At 44.2% G+C, this 19,103-nt stretch overlaps 1 protein-coding gene across 1 annotated transcript in view; it reads left to right on the top strand.

Moving 5' to 3' along the window:
- The first annotated feature begins 3,281 nt into the window (after window positions 1–3,281).
- The window catches only part of LOC310754249 (sodium/hydrogen exchanger 2-like), a 31,059-nt gene continuing 15,237 nt past the window's right edge, over window positions 3,282–19,103 (top strand). The window contains exons 1-7 of the mRNA XM_083595984.1: window positions 3,282–3,353; window positions 7,543–8,006; window positions 10,128–10,378; window positions 11,327–11,544; window positions 12,818–13,014; window positions 16,639–16,728; window positions 18,285–18,355. Of these exons, the coding sequence (XP_083452110.1) occupies window positions 3,329–3,353; window positions 7,543–8,006; window positions 10,128–10,378; window positions 11,327–11,544; window positions 12,818–13,014; window positions 16,639–16,728; window positions 18,285–18,355 (1,316 nt within the window). The 5' untranslated portion in view covers window positions 3,282–3,328. The remainder of the gene's footprint in view (window positions 3,354–7,542; window positions 8,007–10,127; window positions 10,379–11,326; window positions 11,545–12,817; window positions 13,015–16,638; window positions 16,729–18,284; window positions 18,356–19,103) is intronic.

Below are 19,103 nucleotides of genomic sequence, written 5' to 3'. Positions count from 1 at the left end.
ATAAAGAATCGTCTAGGCAAGAGTGCCTGTGACTAATGCATCTCTATAAAAAGCTGTAGGGGAAAAGGTTGCTTGGCTCTTTGATGGCCAAGGTGCTGCTGAATGTAATACTGTAATCCTTCAGGAGGACTTCTCCCTGCACCCTTGCTGTGTGCTAAAAATGGCATCAGAAAGGGGGTTATGTTTTGCTGGTGTTGACAAGCAGTTTTGGACCCCCCTCCCCTCTCTTGATTTGAATTAGAAGAGAAATAAATAGATCACTAATTTGCCCTTAGTTCAGGTCTGGTGTCATTTAGGAAGCTGGAGCCAAAGTGGGCCATTGATTTTCACCCAGCTGTATTAGCCTTGGGCTTCCACGTTTTAATTAGCAGTGCCCTTTCGAATTCCAGCCATAACATCACTGACTCCAGTGCACCAAGTAGAGCCCTGTGCATCATTAATATACCTGATAATATCAGCAATTGTGCTCCCTGTGTCCCAAAATGTGTAGGGTAGCCCTGTGTCCTTTGTACAGGGAATTTCTGTATCTGAAGGAACAGGAAAGGGTCTGGCAGTACCACATAAACGCTAGCAAATGGATCGTGGTATGAACTTTTGTGGGTCCTTGCCCACTTCATCAGAAGCATGAAGTATTAAATCTGAGTTTCATACACACAGGGCTCATCCAGACTTCCCTCTGTGCAGTGTTTCTAGGCTCAGGCTTTAAAGCGCTGTGTCCAAGCACTTTTTGCTTTGCCCTGGTGCTTTCCGCCTGAAAAGCTGCTTTTTACTGCTGCAAACAGCAATCTGCAGGAAACCCAAATTGTTGTTTGTTCCAATTCAGCATTAAAGAGTTGCTCTTCGTGTGGAAAGTGCTGGGGCAACGACGACAAAAGCTCTTAGACACAGCGCTTTAAAGCTCCTAGAAAGTATGGAACAAAAGGTATGTGTGGATACCCCCCCCCCACTGCGTTACTTCCTGCTTCTGGGGAAGTGGGCAGTAGTCTACAAAAGCTTATGGCAGGATCAATATTTCAAACAATAACAGATATGAAATCTAGAGGTGCATATGCAGAAGGTGGAAGATGGGAGGAATGAATGTACATTGCTTCATTTACTTCAAAGTATAAGCTGGCCTTGTTGCATTTGGGACTCTCTGCACACTTCCTGTTATGTACTGAAGTTCTCACCCTGGGCCAGCAGGGGGATACTTTAGATAGTTTTCACTCAGGTCCACGTATGCAAATAAGGAATGTAAAGTGATGTTCAGTGATTGGATAGTTACAGAAAGTTGTTACTGTTACGTTGTAGAGGAGCTCTATATAAGCAGGTTGGCTGAACCCTTCAGTTCTGTTTTGTTCTGGGTCTGTGAATAAACAAGAGCTGTTTGAAGAATCGCTGTGTCGTCTGAAATGTTCACCCACAACTGAACACTTCCCTCCCTGATGTTGCCACTGCATGAAAATCAACAGCTTGTTCTCTGCCACCCCAACAGGGCAGGACGAGGGGAGGCTTGCAACATCTCTGGGAGGCTTGTTAATGCCTTTGCTCCCCCGGCACCTTCTGCATCTGTCACCAAGGCCAGGGTCTATGAGAGGCATCAGCACCCACCCTGGGAGCAAGTGCTTGGCCTGTGTGGGAGGAACACTGAGCTACTGAATTGCAAGTTCTAGGCCAGGAGACTTAGCTGCACAATGTGTATGGTGGCGTATGGTAGGCTCCACCTGCCCACCTGAAAATTTTCATTTGAACTCCTAAGCAGAGAGCCAGACACACATCAATAGCTCAGTTCCGGAATTCAGATACACATGCTGAGTTACTAAACTTGTGCTTTTGTCAGGGAAGTCCTACTATGACTGCATTGCCCCTAAACTGACCCCTTTGCCCAGGAACATATTGCTTTGCTTGGACTATGAGAAGGATCTTATGGGAACACACACACAAATATGTATATATGCAGGTATTTGTGTATGTATAGATAAATATCTTGGATCTGCTGCAGTGGCTATTGCCTGATTGTCTATCTCATTGTGTTTTAAATGTATTGTAAGCTGCGTTGAGAACTTTAGGTAGTAGGCAGCATGTATAGATCCTCTTAAATGAACAAACAAATTGACTTCAGTGGTAGGAAAGTAGATTTCAATTGAACTTTAGGAAAAATGAATGATTAGTAAGAGCAGTTTCACCACGGAACCAATTTTTTGGAGCCAGGAGCGGACTTTGGTCATCTTTGGTAATATGGTGCTCTCAGTGAGGCCAAAACTGGGCGCTCCAAAATGGTTTTTCTCAATTATGGATCTTTTTGATTGTGCACCCTCTGGGCTCAGCACCCAGTGCAAGGGAACCGCCTGTACTGTCCTAAATCTGGCGTTGCTGGAACTTCCCCTCAGGTGGTTGGGCTAGAAGGCCTATGAGGCCTCCTTCAACACTGTGACTAGTGATGACTGGTAGGGTGGAAGGCAAGGAGGCCAAGAGTAGGCGTATCCAGAGCCAGTGACAGACAGAGATAGCTAATTCACATTTTGTCCCCATCCTCCTCTTTCCTGATGAGTTCTGAAAGGGCTACACTAAGAAAGAGGAGGAGGAAGCTGACAGGCAACACTACTCACTGAACTGGTTGAAAACAGGAAGATAGACAAGCAGATAGGAGCTAGCTGAGTGTAGATTGAGGTTAGTGGGACAGTGTCCCATGTGCCCCTAATGGACCACCCTCTATGAATTGGTTCACATCAGGCTGGCCTGCTTTGCAACCTGGGTTTATATGCCTTCTTTGGCTTGTTTTTGTTTTGCAAAGTTAGAAGGATTGCTTAGGTTAGGCAGCATAGTTTAGAATGTCTTGATCTGGCTAAGTGGAAAATGCATTTTCCAAGTGACGTAGGTAGTTGCTGCTGGTTCTCTTTCTCCCCTCACTCCCTGCTCCAGCAGTGGCTCTTCCCCTTGCACACCCATCCATATAATTTACAGCATGCAGCAGGGTGCATTAAGTAGAGCAGCCTCCAGAACGCTCAGGCAGAAGCAGCAAAAGAGCTGGGCGCCAGCCAGCCAGCCAGCCAGATGCTTGCCAGCCAGCCAGCTTGGCACTTCCCCTGACAGTGAGAACTCCAACTGGCAGATGGAGGCTCTGATCCTTGGACGGGAGGCCATGCCAGGACTTTGGCTTCTGGGATCCTCTGCCTCTGTCCTCCTCTCTCTGCCAGTAGCTGCTGCCTTCCAGAGTTCCACGATGATGGAGTCTCTTGAGGATATGGATTTGGAGACAAGCCAAGCGAATGAGTCTAAAGCCCACCCAGTCTTCTTCTCTCTAGACTATCAGCATGTCCAAGTGCCCTTTGAGATTACCCTGTGGATCATGTTGGCTTCCTTGGCTAAAATAGGTATGTTTCTCCAGGCAGGGTTTGGTGGGCTGGGTAGCAGAGCATCTGCTTCGTGTGCAAAAGTTTCCAGGTTGAGGATACAGATTTAGAAGAAAAGATAAGCAAATGCATCTAAAGCCCATCTAGTCTTCTTCTCTCTGGACTATCATCCAGGTAGGGAAGTGAGAGACTCATAGCTGCAACCCTGGAGAGCCACTGGAAGTCAGCGTTGACAATACGAAGCTAGACAGACCAGCTTTCTGTGTTAGTCCCCGGGAGTGGGTTGGGATGGTGGATAAATTTGGTTTGATTTGCACTGTAATCTGAACATACCTAATACAAGCTCCCCAAAAGTATATGTGAGTTGAAATGCAACTGCACTTCAAAATTCCCTGTATTTTGTGATGTGGTTCTTCAGCCAGATAATGCGAACAAATGTGCATAATGTTAGGGGGAAGTGTTGCAGAAAAATGCACATGATAGTGAAAGTACAAAAATGCATTGTATTAGGCATAACTGCTTGCAACAAGATGTATATTAGGATAAATTCACACTAATATGTTGGTGAATTTTCATGAGGATTTAACAAAAAGGTTTGCAAACTGATGCGGAAATGTGGAAAGCAGAATTTAAGATGGGAAAAATGGAATAATTTTTTTAGAAAATTCATCTCTAGGGGTGAGGTATACTTTACGAGTGTTTATTAGGCACCTTACCACTTGCAGGTCCGTTTTGAAATGCACGTGGAGACTTTTGTTTAACAGCAATGCCAAATGCCAAAACTGTACACCAGCGTCCTGTGAAACAATCAAGAAAGTTCAAAGAAATCAGACCACGTCCAAATCTTTATAGAGGTGTATCAATGAGTTATTTTTAGCAATATAAGCTGTGACATAACATAATGCATGGTTTAAATTGTTAACAGTGCTTTTTTTCTAGGGGAAAAAGGTGCTGCCAGGAAAAGAAGCACTGATTGTAACACTTTGAAGCTCTTATTTTGTCTGTACAGGGACTCTGCAACAGGCCTCTCTGATTGCTATCTGTCTATAAAAAAAAATCCAACCTCCTCCAATCCATTTGTTTCCTTCAAGAACAATAAAACAGCTGAATCTTTCCAATGAGACAGTAAGAATCCCCCCATTAATGTATTATTCAGATGCACAAATTAGCCGGCTGCATTGTGCAGCAGTATGGATGGAGGGCTTTAGGAGGCTGCATTGATGTTTTCCGTTCATTTGAAGTATGAATGATTCACGTACATTTAAATTGAATTCTCCACAACTAATAAAGCTGTCTCTGATTACAGGCACTCAAAAGCTTTTTGGAACTGCAGACAATAAACCCTGAGTATATATATATTTTTTAAAAAAGTTAAATGTCTTTCTCAAAGATTATGTTGAGTTGACCACATCATATATTTTGCTTGGAAAAGTATTTAATGAGCAGCTGTTGAAATCTAAATACCTCTAGCTATTTTTAAAGGTAGGGCTAGATCCGAAAATGCTTGGGATGCAGGATTCTCCCCCCCCCCCCATTGTGCGTCCCTTAATTTTGAGGTGGCTAAGGGATGTTTGTGAATGTCCTTTCTTTCATTCTATATAGCTTGGGCCCTGGTTAGCGAAAAGATCTTATGTCCCTTTGCAAACCCACCTGAATGCTAAGATTCTTGGGTTAGCACATTCTCTCAATCCCATCCACCGCACGGTTGGCGGTGCCACAAGAAAAAAGCCATTTCTCTGGCTGCTCCCGTATCGTGGGATTCCCTTCCAAGAGAGGTTAGACTGGCTCCCCCCTTGTTGTCTTTCCACCTGCAAGCTAAGACCTTCCTATTCTGACAGGCATTTGAAAACTAAGGTGCAGACAATGCTGACCACTAGGCTGCTGTCAGGACAAAGCATAATTTAATTGCTGGTTAATTAATAATGATGGTCCTATATGTGTTTCAATGCATTTTAACAATTGTTTTTAACGACCTTGTTTTTATTACTTTGTATTTTATAATGATGTTTTTTTTAAATGTTGTAAGCTGCCTTGAATCCCAGCTTGGGAGAAAGGCAGGATAGAATACATTAAATAATAATAAATACATTCTAAAAACTATTTAGTTAATGACCGCACTCTGCAGGAACACCGCCCCCTGCCCCCCCCCACTTTCTGCAATTCAGTTAAAGCTCTGAAGAAGACATCACAAGGTATCTCCTTCTTAGGGGCTTTTTTAGATCAGGAAAAGTGGGCAGCTAGGGAGACTGCAGAATGCTGGAGAAATGCTTACTAGAAATAAACACCTAGACAGTGTGTATACACACCCAGAGGCATAGCAAACCCAGGTGGTACCCAGTGCGGAAATTTTTTTGTCACCCCCCCCCCAAATCGACAGCTCAGTGTAGGCTTGGGAGTCATGGGCAGGTGCCAAATGTCACCCCCTCAGCGAAGACACCTGGGGTGGTCCGCTCCCCCTTCCTACACCTCTGTGCCCCCACCCCCACGACTCCCAAGTACCCTGAGCCATCGGGGAAAGGGGGGAGCGATGCCGCTTTGCCAGGGTGCTGGCAAAGCTGCACAGCTCATCCTCTCAGGAGCCACGGCTCCCGTGCATCCCCCTCCCTCCCTCCGATACAATACAATACAATAATCTTTATTATCATTGTCCCATACAGAACAACGAAATTGAAAAATCTACATAAAACATTCAAAACCCAACAAGCCTGCTATCCCAGCTATCCCAACCTGGTTAGCCCCCTAAAAACTCTGATACCCCATTTTTAAATACAATATACTCTCATAGAGACTCCTTACACTGCGTTTAAAACCCAAATCACATTTGGGTAGCAACTTTTCTCAGGTGGCCCCCCTCCCAGCCTCCCTCCCTGCCTGGCTCGCTGTAAAGCTGCAAAGCAGGAGCCACTTACAGTGAGCCAGGCAGGGAGGGAGGCTGGGAGGCCCCCCCCCGGCTCGCCGTAACTGGCTCCTGCTGGCGGCGGCAGGATCCCACCGCCGTTTGTACAGTGCTCCAGTGGCGCCGGTGGTAAACCGCTATGTACAGCACATGTGCAGCGTCGCAACGCACAGCGCATGCGTGCAACACCGTGCATGCATTGTATGTAGCGTTTTGTTGCCGGCACCGCCTGAGCACCATATGGACAGTGGTGGGATCCTCTGCTTGTGGCTGCAGCGGCGCCGAAGGGATCCCACTGCCATCTGTACGGCAATCGGTGAAGGAGCATCCGTACGGCAAACCGGTGGCAGACTGCTATGTACAGCACATGTGCGGTGTTGCTACGTACAGCACATGCATGTGACACCACGCATGCGTTGTACATAGTTGTTTGCCGCTGGTGCCGCTTGAATGTCGTACAGATGGACGGTGGCGGGATCCTCTGCTCACAGCTGCAGCCATGAACGGAGGATCCTCCACATGCGGCTGCGGCGGTGCGATGGCTGCTCGCGCCGATGTGCCCAGGCCGGGGTGGCAGGGCAAGCACCCCCATGGGGTGCCTTCTTGTCACCCTACAGACATGGAACCCGGGGTGCACCGCCCCCCGCCCCGACCTTGTGACACCACTGTACACACCTATTTACCCTGCATCCACTGTGCTCCCACTGCTGGTTTGAAAAGAAGTGTGCACATAAATTTATCCACAGTCCATCTACCATAGACAGCCACACTGCCCCCAGCCACCTTTATGATAAACTAAGCTAAAAAAATGCACGTCCATTGAAATAAAACAAATCAAAAGTCCCTTGAAAACAACACAAAAATTAAAGTCTCTGGATAATCCCTACCAGCATTTTAGTGCACATTTCTCCTAATAATCACATTTTTACTCACATGCACCTTTCCCCCCAAGCAATTTTCTCCACTTTACTGTATGTGTTATGTTCACCAATATCTTCATTTTTATGCACCGTCTCCCCTAACATGCTTTTTTGTAAATGTCATTTGAAGAACTGCATCACAAAATTGGACAAGTGCAAATTTTGAAGGATAGTATTTGATTTCCCATATTGTTTTGGAAAGTGGGAATTTGATAGGTTCAGCTTTAATGCATACTAGTTCTGACTCCAGCCCACCAGGTGATTAGTTTCTGTTTCCTGACCCACAATTCACACGACACTTGGCTTGGTGGAGACACAAGCACATAAGCTGAAATGACCACAAAGCAGCAGATGCTTCTGATTTCCCACTAATGTTGCCTCTTGACCTTTGCAGGTTTCCATTTGTTTGAGAAACTACCTTCCGTTGTCCCCGAAAGCTGCTTATTGATTTTCGTGGGGCTTATCATGGGAGGGATCATTTATGGCTTAAACGACAAATCCCCTCCGGTCATGGACAGTGACATCTTCTTCCTCTACCTCCTGCCACCCATTGTCCTGGATGCTGGTTATTTCATGCCCAGTCGCCCCTTCTTTGAGAACATTGGGACAATCCTCCTATATGCTGTTGTGGGGACAATATGGAACGTCTTTGGAATTGGATTCTCGCTCTATGGGATATGCCAAGTGGATACCTTCCAGCTACGTGATATATCTTTGCTTCATAACCTCTTGTTCAGTAGCTTGATTGCAGCTGTTGACCCTGTTGCTGTGCTGTCTGTGTTCGAAGAGATACATGTCAATGAGAAGCTTCACATTTTGGTATTTGGAGAATCTCTTCTCAATGATGCTGTGACAGTTGTAAGTATGTCTTCTTGAGACCTTGATGTACATCAAAGTGCTGTTTCTAGGGTAGGGATGGGAAACCTCTGGGCCACGTTCCAAATGTGGCCCCCCAGGCCTTTCTATCTGGCCCTCAAGTCTCTTCCCAAGTCTCTCCCCAGTCACATCAATTCTCTACAGGCCACATCCTTCACCAGACCTGCATTGCACATTGGACATTTTTGCCTGCCTAGATTGTTTCCTCAAATTCTGATAATGCTTCTTGCTTGCTTGGATGGAATTTTTGTTGGTTGCTAGGAAAAATAGGTATATAAAAGGATAATCCCCTGGATGCCAAGATCCAGGTTTGGGGCAAATACTCTTTGATGAGAGAACCCCAGCAGAGATTTAAAATCACAAAATATACAACAAAGTAAAGCGTGAAAATTTGGCTGTTAGACCTTTAAAATATGCCCTTCTAAGTACCTTCCAAAGTTCCCCTCTTCCCCAACATAGAAAAACACCACACATTTGGTAAGTTTTTTTTATATATATACTTACAAATTATTCAAAGGTTAGGTTCATGTGCTTTTCCATATGTCAGTCAGAAAACACAGGCAGTAACACTTGAGTTACTGTGCTGAAAGTTCTTAAATTATTGGTATAGAAACACAATAAAGGCATATTAGAGCCATGCAGTCTGAGTTTGGAGCAACCAGCTCAGACCTCTTTACATGCTGAGCTTCTCAACAACAGGCCTGATTACCTTTCTCCCAAGGTGAGGGGGAGTGACCTAGCTAAGCTTGGCAGGACAGCTTACTCTATGGCATTAACCCCATTCATGTATTAATTAGACATGCTGGAAACCCAGCCAGATGGCTGGGGTAGAAATAAGAAATTATTATTATTATTATTATTATTATTATTATTATTATTATTAATGAGGTTGGTTATCCCACAATTATGTGTTGGTCGTTCATTGATGGCATGTGATGCACAACCTTACTGAGGGCTGAGAGTCGGAATGGAATAGTGGTTGCAGTAGAACTTGGGAGGCAAATGTTTGAACCCTTGCTCAGCAATGGAACTCACTGATTGGCCTTGGTCTCAGTCATTGTGCCTCATCCTAACTGAGTAGTGTGGTGGCAAATACAGAAGTGCAGGGTCACTTCATGATAGTCACAGCCACACACCCCAGAGCCATGCCCCTTTCTAAAATTATACCGCCCCTAAGACTTATAAAGTCTTATAATTATACAATAATAATAATTAGAGAATGCATTGCAGTGATCAATGCAGATCTCCATGTGTTGCCTTTCAGCCAGACCTACTATTTTCTCTGTACATAGATGAGTAGATGATTTGAAGTGCTCCAATATCTTCTTTCAGAATGACTTGTGTTTTCCTTGAAGTTCCATTGCACAAAGTATTTATTGAAACTGAAGCACCTTGTGTTTTCAGTCTTCATAAATTCATAGCTTTGAAGCACAGAGAACAACTCCTTGGTGCTCTTTCCACATGCCTTCTCCAGAGTGACCCTGGGAGCCAATCCTCAATGGCCAACTAACTTGATTTTAATCTGATGGACTCTAAGCAGCCCAAGGAGTGAGAAGGCTTCTTCCCAGCGGTTAAAAAGCTCCCCCTTTAAGCTGATTGGGCAGTTCTAAGATGCTGGAGACAGGGACCCTGTTGAGACCCTGCTGCAGAAATAGTAATGGGTCTTTGATTACCTTCCTCCCGCACTGCACAACCCTAGACCACTACACCTCTGTCCTAGCCTACCTCTTAGAGTTGTTGGGAGGATAAAATGGTATGGGGGAAGAACCATATACATGGCCCCAAGCTGCTTGGAGGAGGAACAGGATTGTATATGTGGAAATCTGGATATGGTCAATGCCTAGATGGAAGACCGCCGGGAATGTCTGTATGCTCCATGCTGGGTTCTGCCATGCCGGAAATGCAAAAGATAAATGCAACACACCTATGGTTTCAGTAATCCTGCTTAGACCAAAGGTGAAAGGACCAGAATAATAAGCAAAAATGGAGATGATTAATTTGCCACATGTTCCACTACATGGGGATCTCACCTTGTAAAGCTCTCTCTCTCCATCTCTCTCCATTAAAACCTTTCTGTTTTGTTCATTTCTGTCTTCTTCTTAGGTCTTGTATAAGCTGTTCAGGTCCTTCTGTGAAATGCCGTCAATTAAAACAGCGGATGTGTTCGCAGGAATTGGGAAGTTTTTTGTGGTCGGAATCGGCGGGGTCCTGGTGGGCCTCCTGTTTGGCATGATAGCCGCCTTTACCACACGATTCACCAAAAATATTCGTGTGATTGAGCCCCTTTTTGTCTTCCTCTACAGTTACCTGTCCTATCTCACAGCAGAAATGTTCCACCTGTCCGGTATTGTGGCGTAAGTAGGTTGAAGAACTTCAGAGTATTTCAGGCTTGCATGGCTCAGTGTTGAACCAAACTGGGCCTAAAGTGCAAGCTTTCAGAAGTATCAGCACTGTGGTTAGGATTATGAGGGTGGTGGCAGTGGAAATCAGTGTGGTAAACAGAAAGTTTTGAGACATTAGCCCAGGGACAAAAACCTATTTGTTGTGGCTATATGAACAGACAGAAATTGGGATGTGATTTCTTTCAAATGTAGTCTGTCAGGGCTTATCCACATTTACCTTTCCTCTGCGCTTTCCAGCTTGTGCTCTAAAGCTCCATGTCTGAGCACCCCTTTAATTGCTCCAGAGCTGACCTTATGAAAACGTGCTCTTCAAAGCTGAACTGAAGAAAATGGCAATCTGTGGAAAAACCAAATAGCTGTTTGCTCTGATTCAGCTTTAGAGAGCAAGTTTTTGCAGGGACATGTCTGGAGCAAAAATTAAAGGGGCACTCAGACACAGAGCTTTAAAGTGCAGGCCTTAAAATGCCCGAAAAGAGGTAGATAAGCCCTCAGTTCATGTATTGCATTATGATTTGTGGTTTGGAAAGGAATGGGAAGAGCCATTGTTCTGTGGTAGATCATCTGCCTTGTATGCAGAAGACTCCAGGTTCAATTTCCAGCATTTCTAGGTAGGGCTGGAAACCCTTGTATGAAATCAAACCACACAGGCAAAGGCACAGAGCTTTGCAAGGCTCCGTTGATCAGCTGACTGTTGGCCCTTGCAAAGCCCTATGCCTTTGTGAGCCTTTGCAATCATAGCAGAACATGCAAAGGAACAAGACTTTGCAAGTGGCAATCGGCTGATTGTTGGCACTTGTAAAGCCCTCCTGTGTGGCTTGGTGGCTTTCTGTGGGCTGGAGATTCCCCACTGCTGCCTGAAGTGGAAAAGTGTGCGGAACTTTCTTTCATTTTCTCTTTCAGAATTATTGCATGTGCAATGGGCATGAAACGTTATGTGGAGGCCAACATTTCTCTGAAGTCCCACACAACCATTAAATACTTCATGAAGATGTGGAGCAGTGTTAGTGACACCCTCATCTTCATCTTCCTAGGAGTCTCCACCATCGGTGACAATCATGAGTGGAGTTGGTCGTACATTTGCTTCACAGTCATTTTCTGTCTCCTTTGGAGAGCACTAGGTATAGAGCCCTTGAAAGATGGTATAAGTTCATGCATGGATCTGATCACAATTGCACAGTATTTACATATGCATCCCTGTATCTACCCACCACCAGTGCTATTTGTTCTGCTGGGAAGAAGAATGCAAGCATAGTGCATATATATGTGTATGTGTTTGTATTTTTAACAGTTAATAGCAGCTTTTGGGGAGATGCTTAGACTGGAGAAGTGGTAGAGGAGGAAAGGATTAAATATCCTCTCCACCAGCCCTGGTGTTCCTTCCCCAGTCAAGCTTTGCAATAAAGAAAACAAATGTCCAGAGGCAGGTCTCTAAGGCCCCAAGACAGGGTCTAGGGGCAGCAGATGACTTCCTCCAGCAAGCACTCAAGTGCCACTGGGCCCTTTCATAGTCATCGGCTGGGGAGCCTCCTGCGGCTCCACTTCCTTTCTGAGAAATGCAGAGCCTTAAAGTTGCAGTCCAGCATGTTGCGCCTGTCCGAAGATTTTTTCACTGGGTATGTTTTCTGTGTCGGCAAGCAGGGTTGGTGGAGTGTGTGGCTTTTAGGAATGAGACTGTTATCCCCCTGATGGATTTGGAGGTCCAGGTTCAGGGCTTTCATGCCTGAGGATTGTCCATTAGTGTTGGGCCTGTACTCTGTGTTGAGTCTTGTGCCTTTTTGGTCTCCATCACTAGCCTCTTGTCCCCTTTGTCACTGCTGGAGTCATTACAGAGCATTGGGATTCGTCTTTACTAGGGATGCTGGAGAATTCCAATGGAAATAGGAGTAGAAACTGCTGATGTTTTCTTATTTGTCCCATGTCCAGAACATAGTGTCAACTTTTAGATTTGAAAATAAGGGACCAGCAGCCTCACCTGTCCCGGAGACAGTCTACGGGATATCTAACAATCTGGGATAGCAGCGGGAAGCAGCAGGAAATGACGCTGGAATAAGGGAATTTCCCGCAAAAAAAGGGAAGGTTGACAGCTATGGTCCAAAACGGACTGTTGTTGCTTTCATTCCGCAAACAATATGTAATTGATTTCCTCCCACCATTTGGATTGTGTTTCCTTTGCATTGAAATTCATGGGATGGAATAATACGATGACGATGCTGTTAATTCCATCAGTTCCATAACTTATGTAATGTAGTTTTCAGCAGAAGACAAACTGCAGTGAAACATAAGCAACTCTGCATGTGATGAGTACAGAGTAGATGATGCCTAGACTTCACAATTACCAGTTTAATTCCCTTTCACTCCTGATAACTTTCCAACTTACTTCATCTGTTTTAGGAGTTCTTGTCCTGACTTTCATCATAAACAGATCACATGTCAACACCGTTACACCCAAGGACCAGTTCATTATTGCCTATGGGGGGCTTAGAGGAGCCATCTGTTTCTCCCTGGTTTTCTTGCTCCCTGACTATCCGAGAAAGAAGCTCTTCATTGCAGCAACTACTGTTGTGATCCTCTTCACTGTGTTTGTACAGGTAAAATGAAGGCTGTCACTGTAATTCTCCTCTGAGTAGATTTGTTAACTACTATTGTAGTTTACTCGTAGACTTGTAAACTACTATTCTGAAGACGTCCTTAAATGAAATTTTCCCACAGATCTGATTCTGGACACTCTCTCAACATACACGATTATTTATTTAGAGCAATTCAAAAACTGCTTAATGAAAATGAAATCAAATCTCTAAGTGGCGTGCTTAAAATAATGTAAAATAGTAATCAACAAAGCAAGCAAAATCAACCCAGTTTAAAACTGAAAATTACTGTATTTTTTGCCCTATAAGACGCACCATATCATAAGACGCACTTAGTTTTTGGAGGAGGAAAACAAGAAAAAAATATTCTGAATCTCAGAAAGCAGCAATCCCTCTTGTTGTTCTGGCTTCTGGAATAGCTGTGCAGCTTGCATTCGCTCCATAAGACACATTTCCCCTTACTTTTTAGGAGGGAAAAAGTGAGTCTTATAGAGCAAAAAATACGGTAAATTATAAGTCATGTTAGGCTTGCTGGAATAAAAAGGAGACAACTGTTGTGAAGGAGTCAGCACTGGAGGCACAGGGCATTTTTAGTCAGCTCTATGCACATGTGTGCTTGCATGGGCTGCTGGCATCAGTTGGCATTGCTGCTTCGTCAGCAGCTGTGCATATTATTGTGTGCTACCCAATTCTCCTGCCAGTGAAAGACTCCAGGGGTTCCTATGCTTAGGCAAGGACTGAGGTGCCCCCTGCCTCCATTGCCACTTTCCAAAAGCCAACAGCAAAGGTGGGCTGCTTTTGCCTCTCATCTCAGCCGATCCACAGGCGAGGAAATTGACTAGCTTGAGAGAATGCCTGAAAACGCGCAAATGTGTACCAGCTGGTGCACATTTGAAATGATTGCACTCTGCTTCCCCATATTACCTGCGGCTTTTCAAGAGATAGCCTAGGGTTGCCGTATTTCAAAAAGGAAGACCCCAATTATTATTTTTACAAAAACACCAATAAAACATCAATTCTGCCTTTGAAATGTATGGCAGCCCTAGGTTTGTCACTCTTACAGCAGAGGATATTGAGAGTTTTGCCAGAATTTAAATTTCTGGTTTCTGTTGACATACTTGTAAACTCCTGAGCAAGATTCTATGATTATAAGAAACTTTGCTCAACTTGTGTCTTTTTGTGGTATCATGTGCCCTGAATGGGGTGGAGGGGGGAACAGCATACAGTATACTGTGCTGTAAAACAGATATAATGCTTATATTTGCCTTGCACTGCCATCTTGTGGCTAAACTACATCCTTAATTATAGCACATCTGGGACCTAAATGTATTTTTAAATATCTAACTTGAAACAGGAAAGTTGGAACTGGGTACTGGATAGTTCCCCCCCCCAATAGCTTTATTGAGTTTTTAAAAATGTATATTTTATTTTATTAAAATACAAAATCAAGTGTAAAGCAAACTAGTAACAGAGAACTGGTATGATATTCTGAAGCAGAAACAAAAAGGGGGCCATAGACATCAGAAATGCATTCTGGACTTTTGATATAATAGAAATTATATCATATGGTGCTGTTGCTGTTATATAGACTTGTTGTAAATCCAAACAACAGCATCAACAGCACCACCATTAACATGGATATCCTTTATGGGATGAGCTGCATTTCCAGTTGAGCTTAGGTTTGTGAAACTATGCGCATATTCCTATTTTATTGTACTTTATTCTACTGAGTTTCAATAATGACAGGCAGGTACAGAACAAAGAAATGAAAAAACAAAGAGGTTTTTATAAATAAATAAATAAATAAATAAGAAAGATTAGTTGTCACAACTGCCAATAAGGAAATATAGGATGCAACTATGTAATTTAAACATAGGGATGTGTGGCGTACAATTACAAAGGGTTCCATGGTCTAAAGCAAAACTACTTTTGAAAATTCACTTCAAAAAAGAATATAAAAGCTGTACTAAAACCAGACAGGCACCCAGAGCTGTGGTACCTGATGCTCCTGAACCAAAGTGTTTGTATATAATATAAAATTAAAGCAAATGGTAAAGAAGTGATCTCAAACATTTTGGCCTATGGACACTGAGTTTACGTCAGATTCCCCCACCCCCACCCCAAGAAGTGTGATTTGCCAAATCTTGGAATACCAATAGAATGTAGGGTTTCCATTTATTATGTTCACAAGCAAAGAGTCATCACTGTGTGACCCACTGTGTGGTAAGTGATTTATTACACATGACATTAATGTGAATTCAAATTTAACATGCAGGTTTCAAACAGCATAAAAAAATTCCTTCCAGTAGCACCTTAGAGACCAACTACGTAAGTTTGTTATTGGTGTGAGCTTTCGTGTGCATGCACACTTCTTCAGATACCAAACAGCATTAGCTTGGGCTGGGCTGGGCTGGGCTGGGCTGGCGGTGGTGGTCATTGGGATTTCAGCAGGCAGGAATCCACCCAGCACTCATGGGAAATTGTTCATGATAAAAGTCTGTAATTTTATCAGGACAAGTTATTTGTTATTTACCGTTGTAACAATTGTTTTCTCAAAATTTGCTTTCTCAAAATAAATAAAAACATAAAAGAAAAATAGTGGCAGCCCATTTTAACTGATGAGGGTGCAAATTAAAGATAGACGTGTTTATTTTTTTGAGGCTTTTTTAGCTCTGGCATATTATACTAAACTAAGAAAGCAGGAAGAAAATATGAAGGTTGGCCTTACCTTCTGACTACGAGTGATCAATTTTGTTTGTTAAATATTCTGCCCCCTTCAGCATCTCAAAGGGGCACCTGAGATTTGTAAAGACAAAATGTAATTTTGCTTTAATAAATTCATTTTATTATATTGAGAGGGGAACCCCCAAAAGCTCTCCTTCCCTGCTGTGATCCTAGGGGGGGGGAAACCTCCTTCTTTAGCTGGTATTTAACTGGGTGAGAGCAGGGTTTTCTTCCCAGTGCAAATAGCTCCTCAAGACTACAGCAGGAGTGAGAAGTGTTAAACCCCATCTCTGTACCTGCTACATTGCCAATAAAGTTCATCATCCCAGATGGTTCAGTTTACATTACTGAATCCTGCATGTTAAATGTAAAGACGCATTTGTGTTGCATCTACATTTGGCCCACAGTTTCATTCCTTGTTGAACCTCATGACCTCCTTTAGTGGGCAAACCCCCAAAAGATGAATAGAAAGCCATTAAGTGGAACCTGCAACAAAACGTTGTAGTGCTAAATTCTCCTGCTTGGTGTGCCTGCCAACCAGCCATGCCCCCTTACTGAATGCTCCATTCCAAATCCCCAAACCCCGGGTTTTCTGCCCTCCTTCCCCAAAGTCAGCTGCATTCTATAACCAAGCATGGTCAGCCCTCATTTTCCTGTTTTTGTGTTTCTTCCACACCTTAGGACTCCATCCCCACCACAAGATCTTCTATATTACTTGTAAACATTGTAGTTTTCAGAGCCCACTGAAAGTTCCTCTTCTAGATGGTGTCAGTTGGCTCCATAAGCAACAGCACACACACCTGAACATCAAACAGAGAGAATGATTTGCCCTGTGATTGATATAGATTTTGAATGAAATGTGCAAATTCTCTCTCTCTCTCTCATTCTTGTACTCTACGGCAGGGCATGACCATCCGTCCTCTCGTTGACTTGTTAGACGTCACCAGAGAGCAAGAAAGTGCTCCCACCGTGGGAGAACAAATTCATATTCGGGTAAGTTCTCCTCTCTGGGAAAGCAAGGATGTTTGGAAGAGGGCTAGTGGCTACCAGTCATGATAGCTGAGTACTCTCTCCACTCCTGGAGAAAGTATGCCTCTGGATATTAATGAATGGGGTGCATAAGTTGGGAGAGAGTGCTGTTGTGCTCGTGTTCCAGGTATCAGGCTTCCACTGTGAGAACCGGAACCTTGACTAATAGGTGTTTAGTCTGCTCCAGCAAGGCTTTATGTATTTATACCACATTGAGCTCCTTGAAAGAAAGTATAATAGTAAATGTAAGTGTAATAGTATTTTTTATTTATTTATTGCATTTTTATCCAACCCTTTCCCCAGAAGGAGCTCAAGGTGGAGTACATGGTTCTCAGCCTCCTAATTTAATCCCCACATCAACCCTGTGAAATGGGTTAGGCTGAGAGGCAGTGACAGGACCTGCCCAATAGTTTTTGGTGCCTGAGGTGAACCCCAAAATGGTGGCCCCCCAACCTCCAGGGAAGAAGGGCCGAGTTAATATCTACATGAGGAACAAGGGGTGGGACGGGACTAAAAATCAGCACCAGGATATGCTGCCCCTGTGGATCCTGCCACCTGGGGTGGTTGCCTCACCTGGAGATGCCAGGGATCGAACCTGGGACCTTCCTCATGCATAGCAGCTGCTGTTCCATTGGAGCCCTTCCTGGCATTTCCTGAGGGTGGGTTGGGGACCCAGCATACATGTCATAGTGTGTTGTAAACATCCTGTTCTGGAATGTCATACCATAATCACCAGTTAAGACCTTGAATTAAGATTCTGAATTTACTTTGAATGTGACACATACTCAGCTGCCATGTATGCTGGGTCCCCAACCCACCCTCAGGAAATGCCAGGAAGGCACTCTAACTGACATAGTAGGGACGCGGGTGGCGCTGTGGGTAAAACCTCAGTGCCTAGGGCTTGCAGATTGCATGGTCGGCAGTTCGAATCCCCGCGGCGGGGTGAGCTCCCGTCTTTCGGTCCCAGGTCCTGCTCACCTAGCAGTTCGAAAGCACCCTTAAGTGCAAGTAGATAAATAGGTACCGCTTTATAGAGGGAAGGTAAACGGCGTTTCCGTGTGCTGCGCTGGTGCTGGCTCGTCAGAGCAGCTTCGTCACGCTGGCCACGTGACCCGGAAGTGTCTCCGGACAGCATCTCACTCTTAAGTGAGATGGACGCACAACCCTAGAGTCGGACACGACTGGCCCGTACGGGCAGGGGTACCTTTACCTTTACCTTTAACTGACATAGTGCTTTTTGTTTTGTGGTTTCCCTCTCCCACCACCAGTTTTTTATATATTTAATAAGTGCACAAAATTGAGCATTTTAAGGAAAGGCAGTTGAGAAGATATCTACCAGTGGAGGATTAAATGGGAAGCTATATAGTCAAATTTCCTTTTTTTTAAATTGCAGTTGTCTCCTTTGCCAAAAATGTGGTGTTGTTTTATCTGTGGGCAGATGTTTTCTTGCTGTCTCTTACAGTGCATACTTTATGCAACAGCAACACTATGTAGCAAAATCCTCTCTCTCTCTCATTTAGTTCTTGGATCATTTGTTGGCTGGCATAGAAGATATATCAGGACACTGGGGACAGTATTATTGGAAAGACAAGTAAGGATTTGATAACAATACAAGTCTCTACATGTGTAAGTGTAAGAAATAAAACTCCCAAGCCTGATTTCTGTTTTCACAAAGTCCCTGCTAGGGGTGGCTCAGCACTGCTTGATGGCTGCACCACAAAATGGGACAGCTTTTCCCTTTTCTTCCTCTTTTTCTTTCAACATGAAACACAAGACCCGATTGTTTGGAAGATAAGTTTCTTTACAAAAGAAAAGAGTTTCCCCATTGCCAGGTGTTGCTCACCCTCTGAGCATTAGAACATTTTTCACAGTGGCACCATCAAAGAGCCAGTAAAGAAGATTCTTCAAAGCCAAGATGGTTATTGCAGATGGGTTTCTGCCACACTTTCATGATAAAATACCAATTTCCTTCACTGGGTTTAGGAGAACTAATTCCTTTTAAACAAGGGAGGAGGACTGCATGCATGGGGGTCAAATATGTCCCTCCAGGTCTCTCTCTGTTTGACCCCATGTGAACCTCCCTTGGTCACACCCTATTTTCAGCCACACCCTCTGAGGGGCCATGCCCCTCACCAGCCCTACTTAATCACAGAATCACAGTTTTATAGAGTTGGAAGGGCCCATGAGGGACATCTAGCCCAACCCCCTGCAATGCAGGAATCTTTTGCCTAATGTGAGGCTTGAACCCACAACCCTGAGATTAAGAGCCTGAGCTGTATTTCAGGTCCACCTCCCTGAGTGTTTTTGCTGGGATGTGTCATTGAATTCTGGTAACACTT

This window comes from Podarcis filfolensis, assembly GCF_964270895.1.
Source record: "Podarcis filfolensis genome assembly, chromosome: Z".
Classification (NCBI taxonomy): Eukaryota; Metazoa; Chordata; class Lepidosauria; order Squamata; family Lacertidae; genus Podarcis; species Podarcis filfolensis.
Note: the sequence above shows the minus strand (reverse complement) of the source record. Positions and strands in the feature narration are given on the sequence as shown.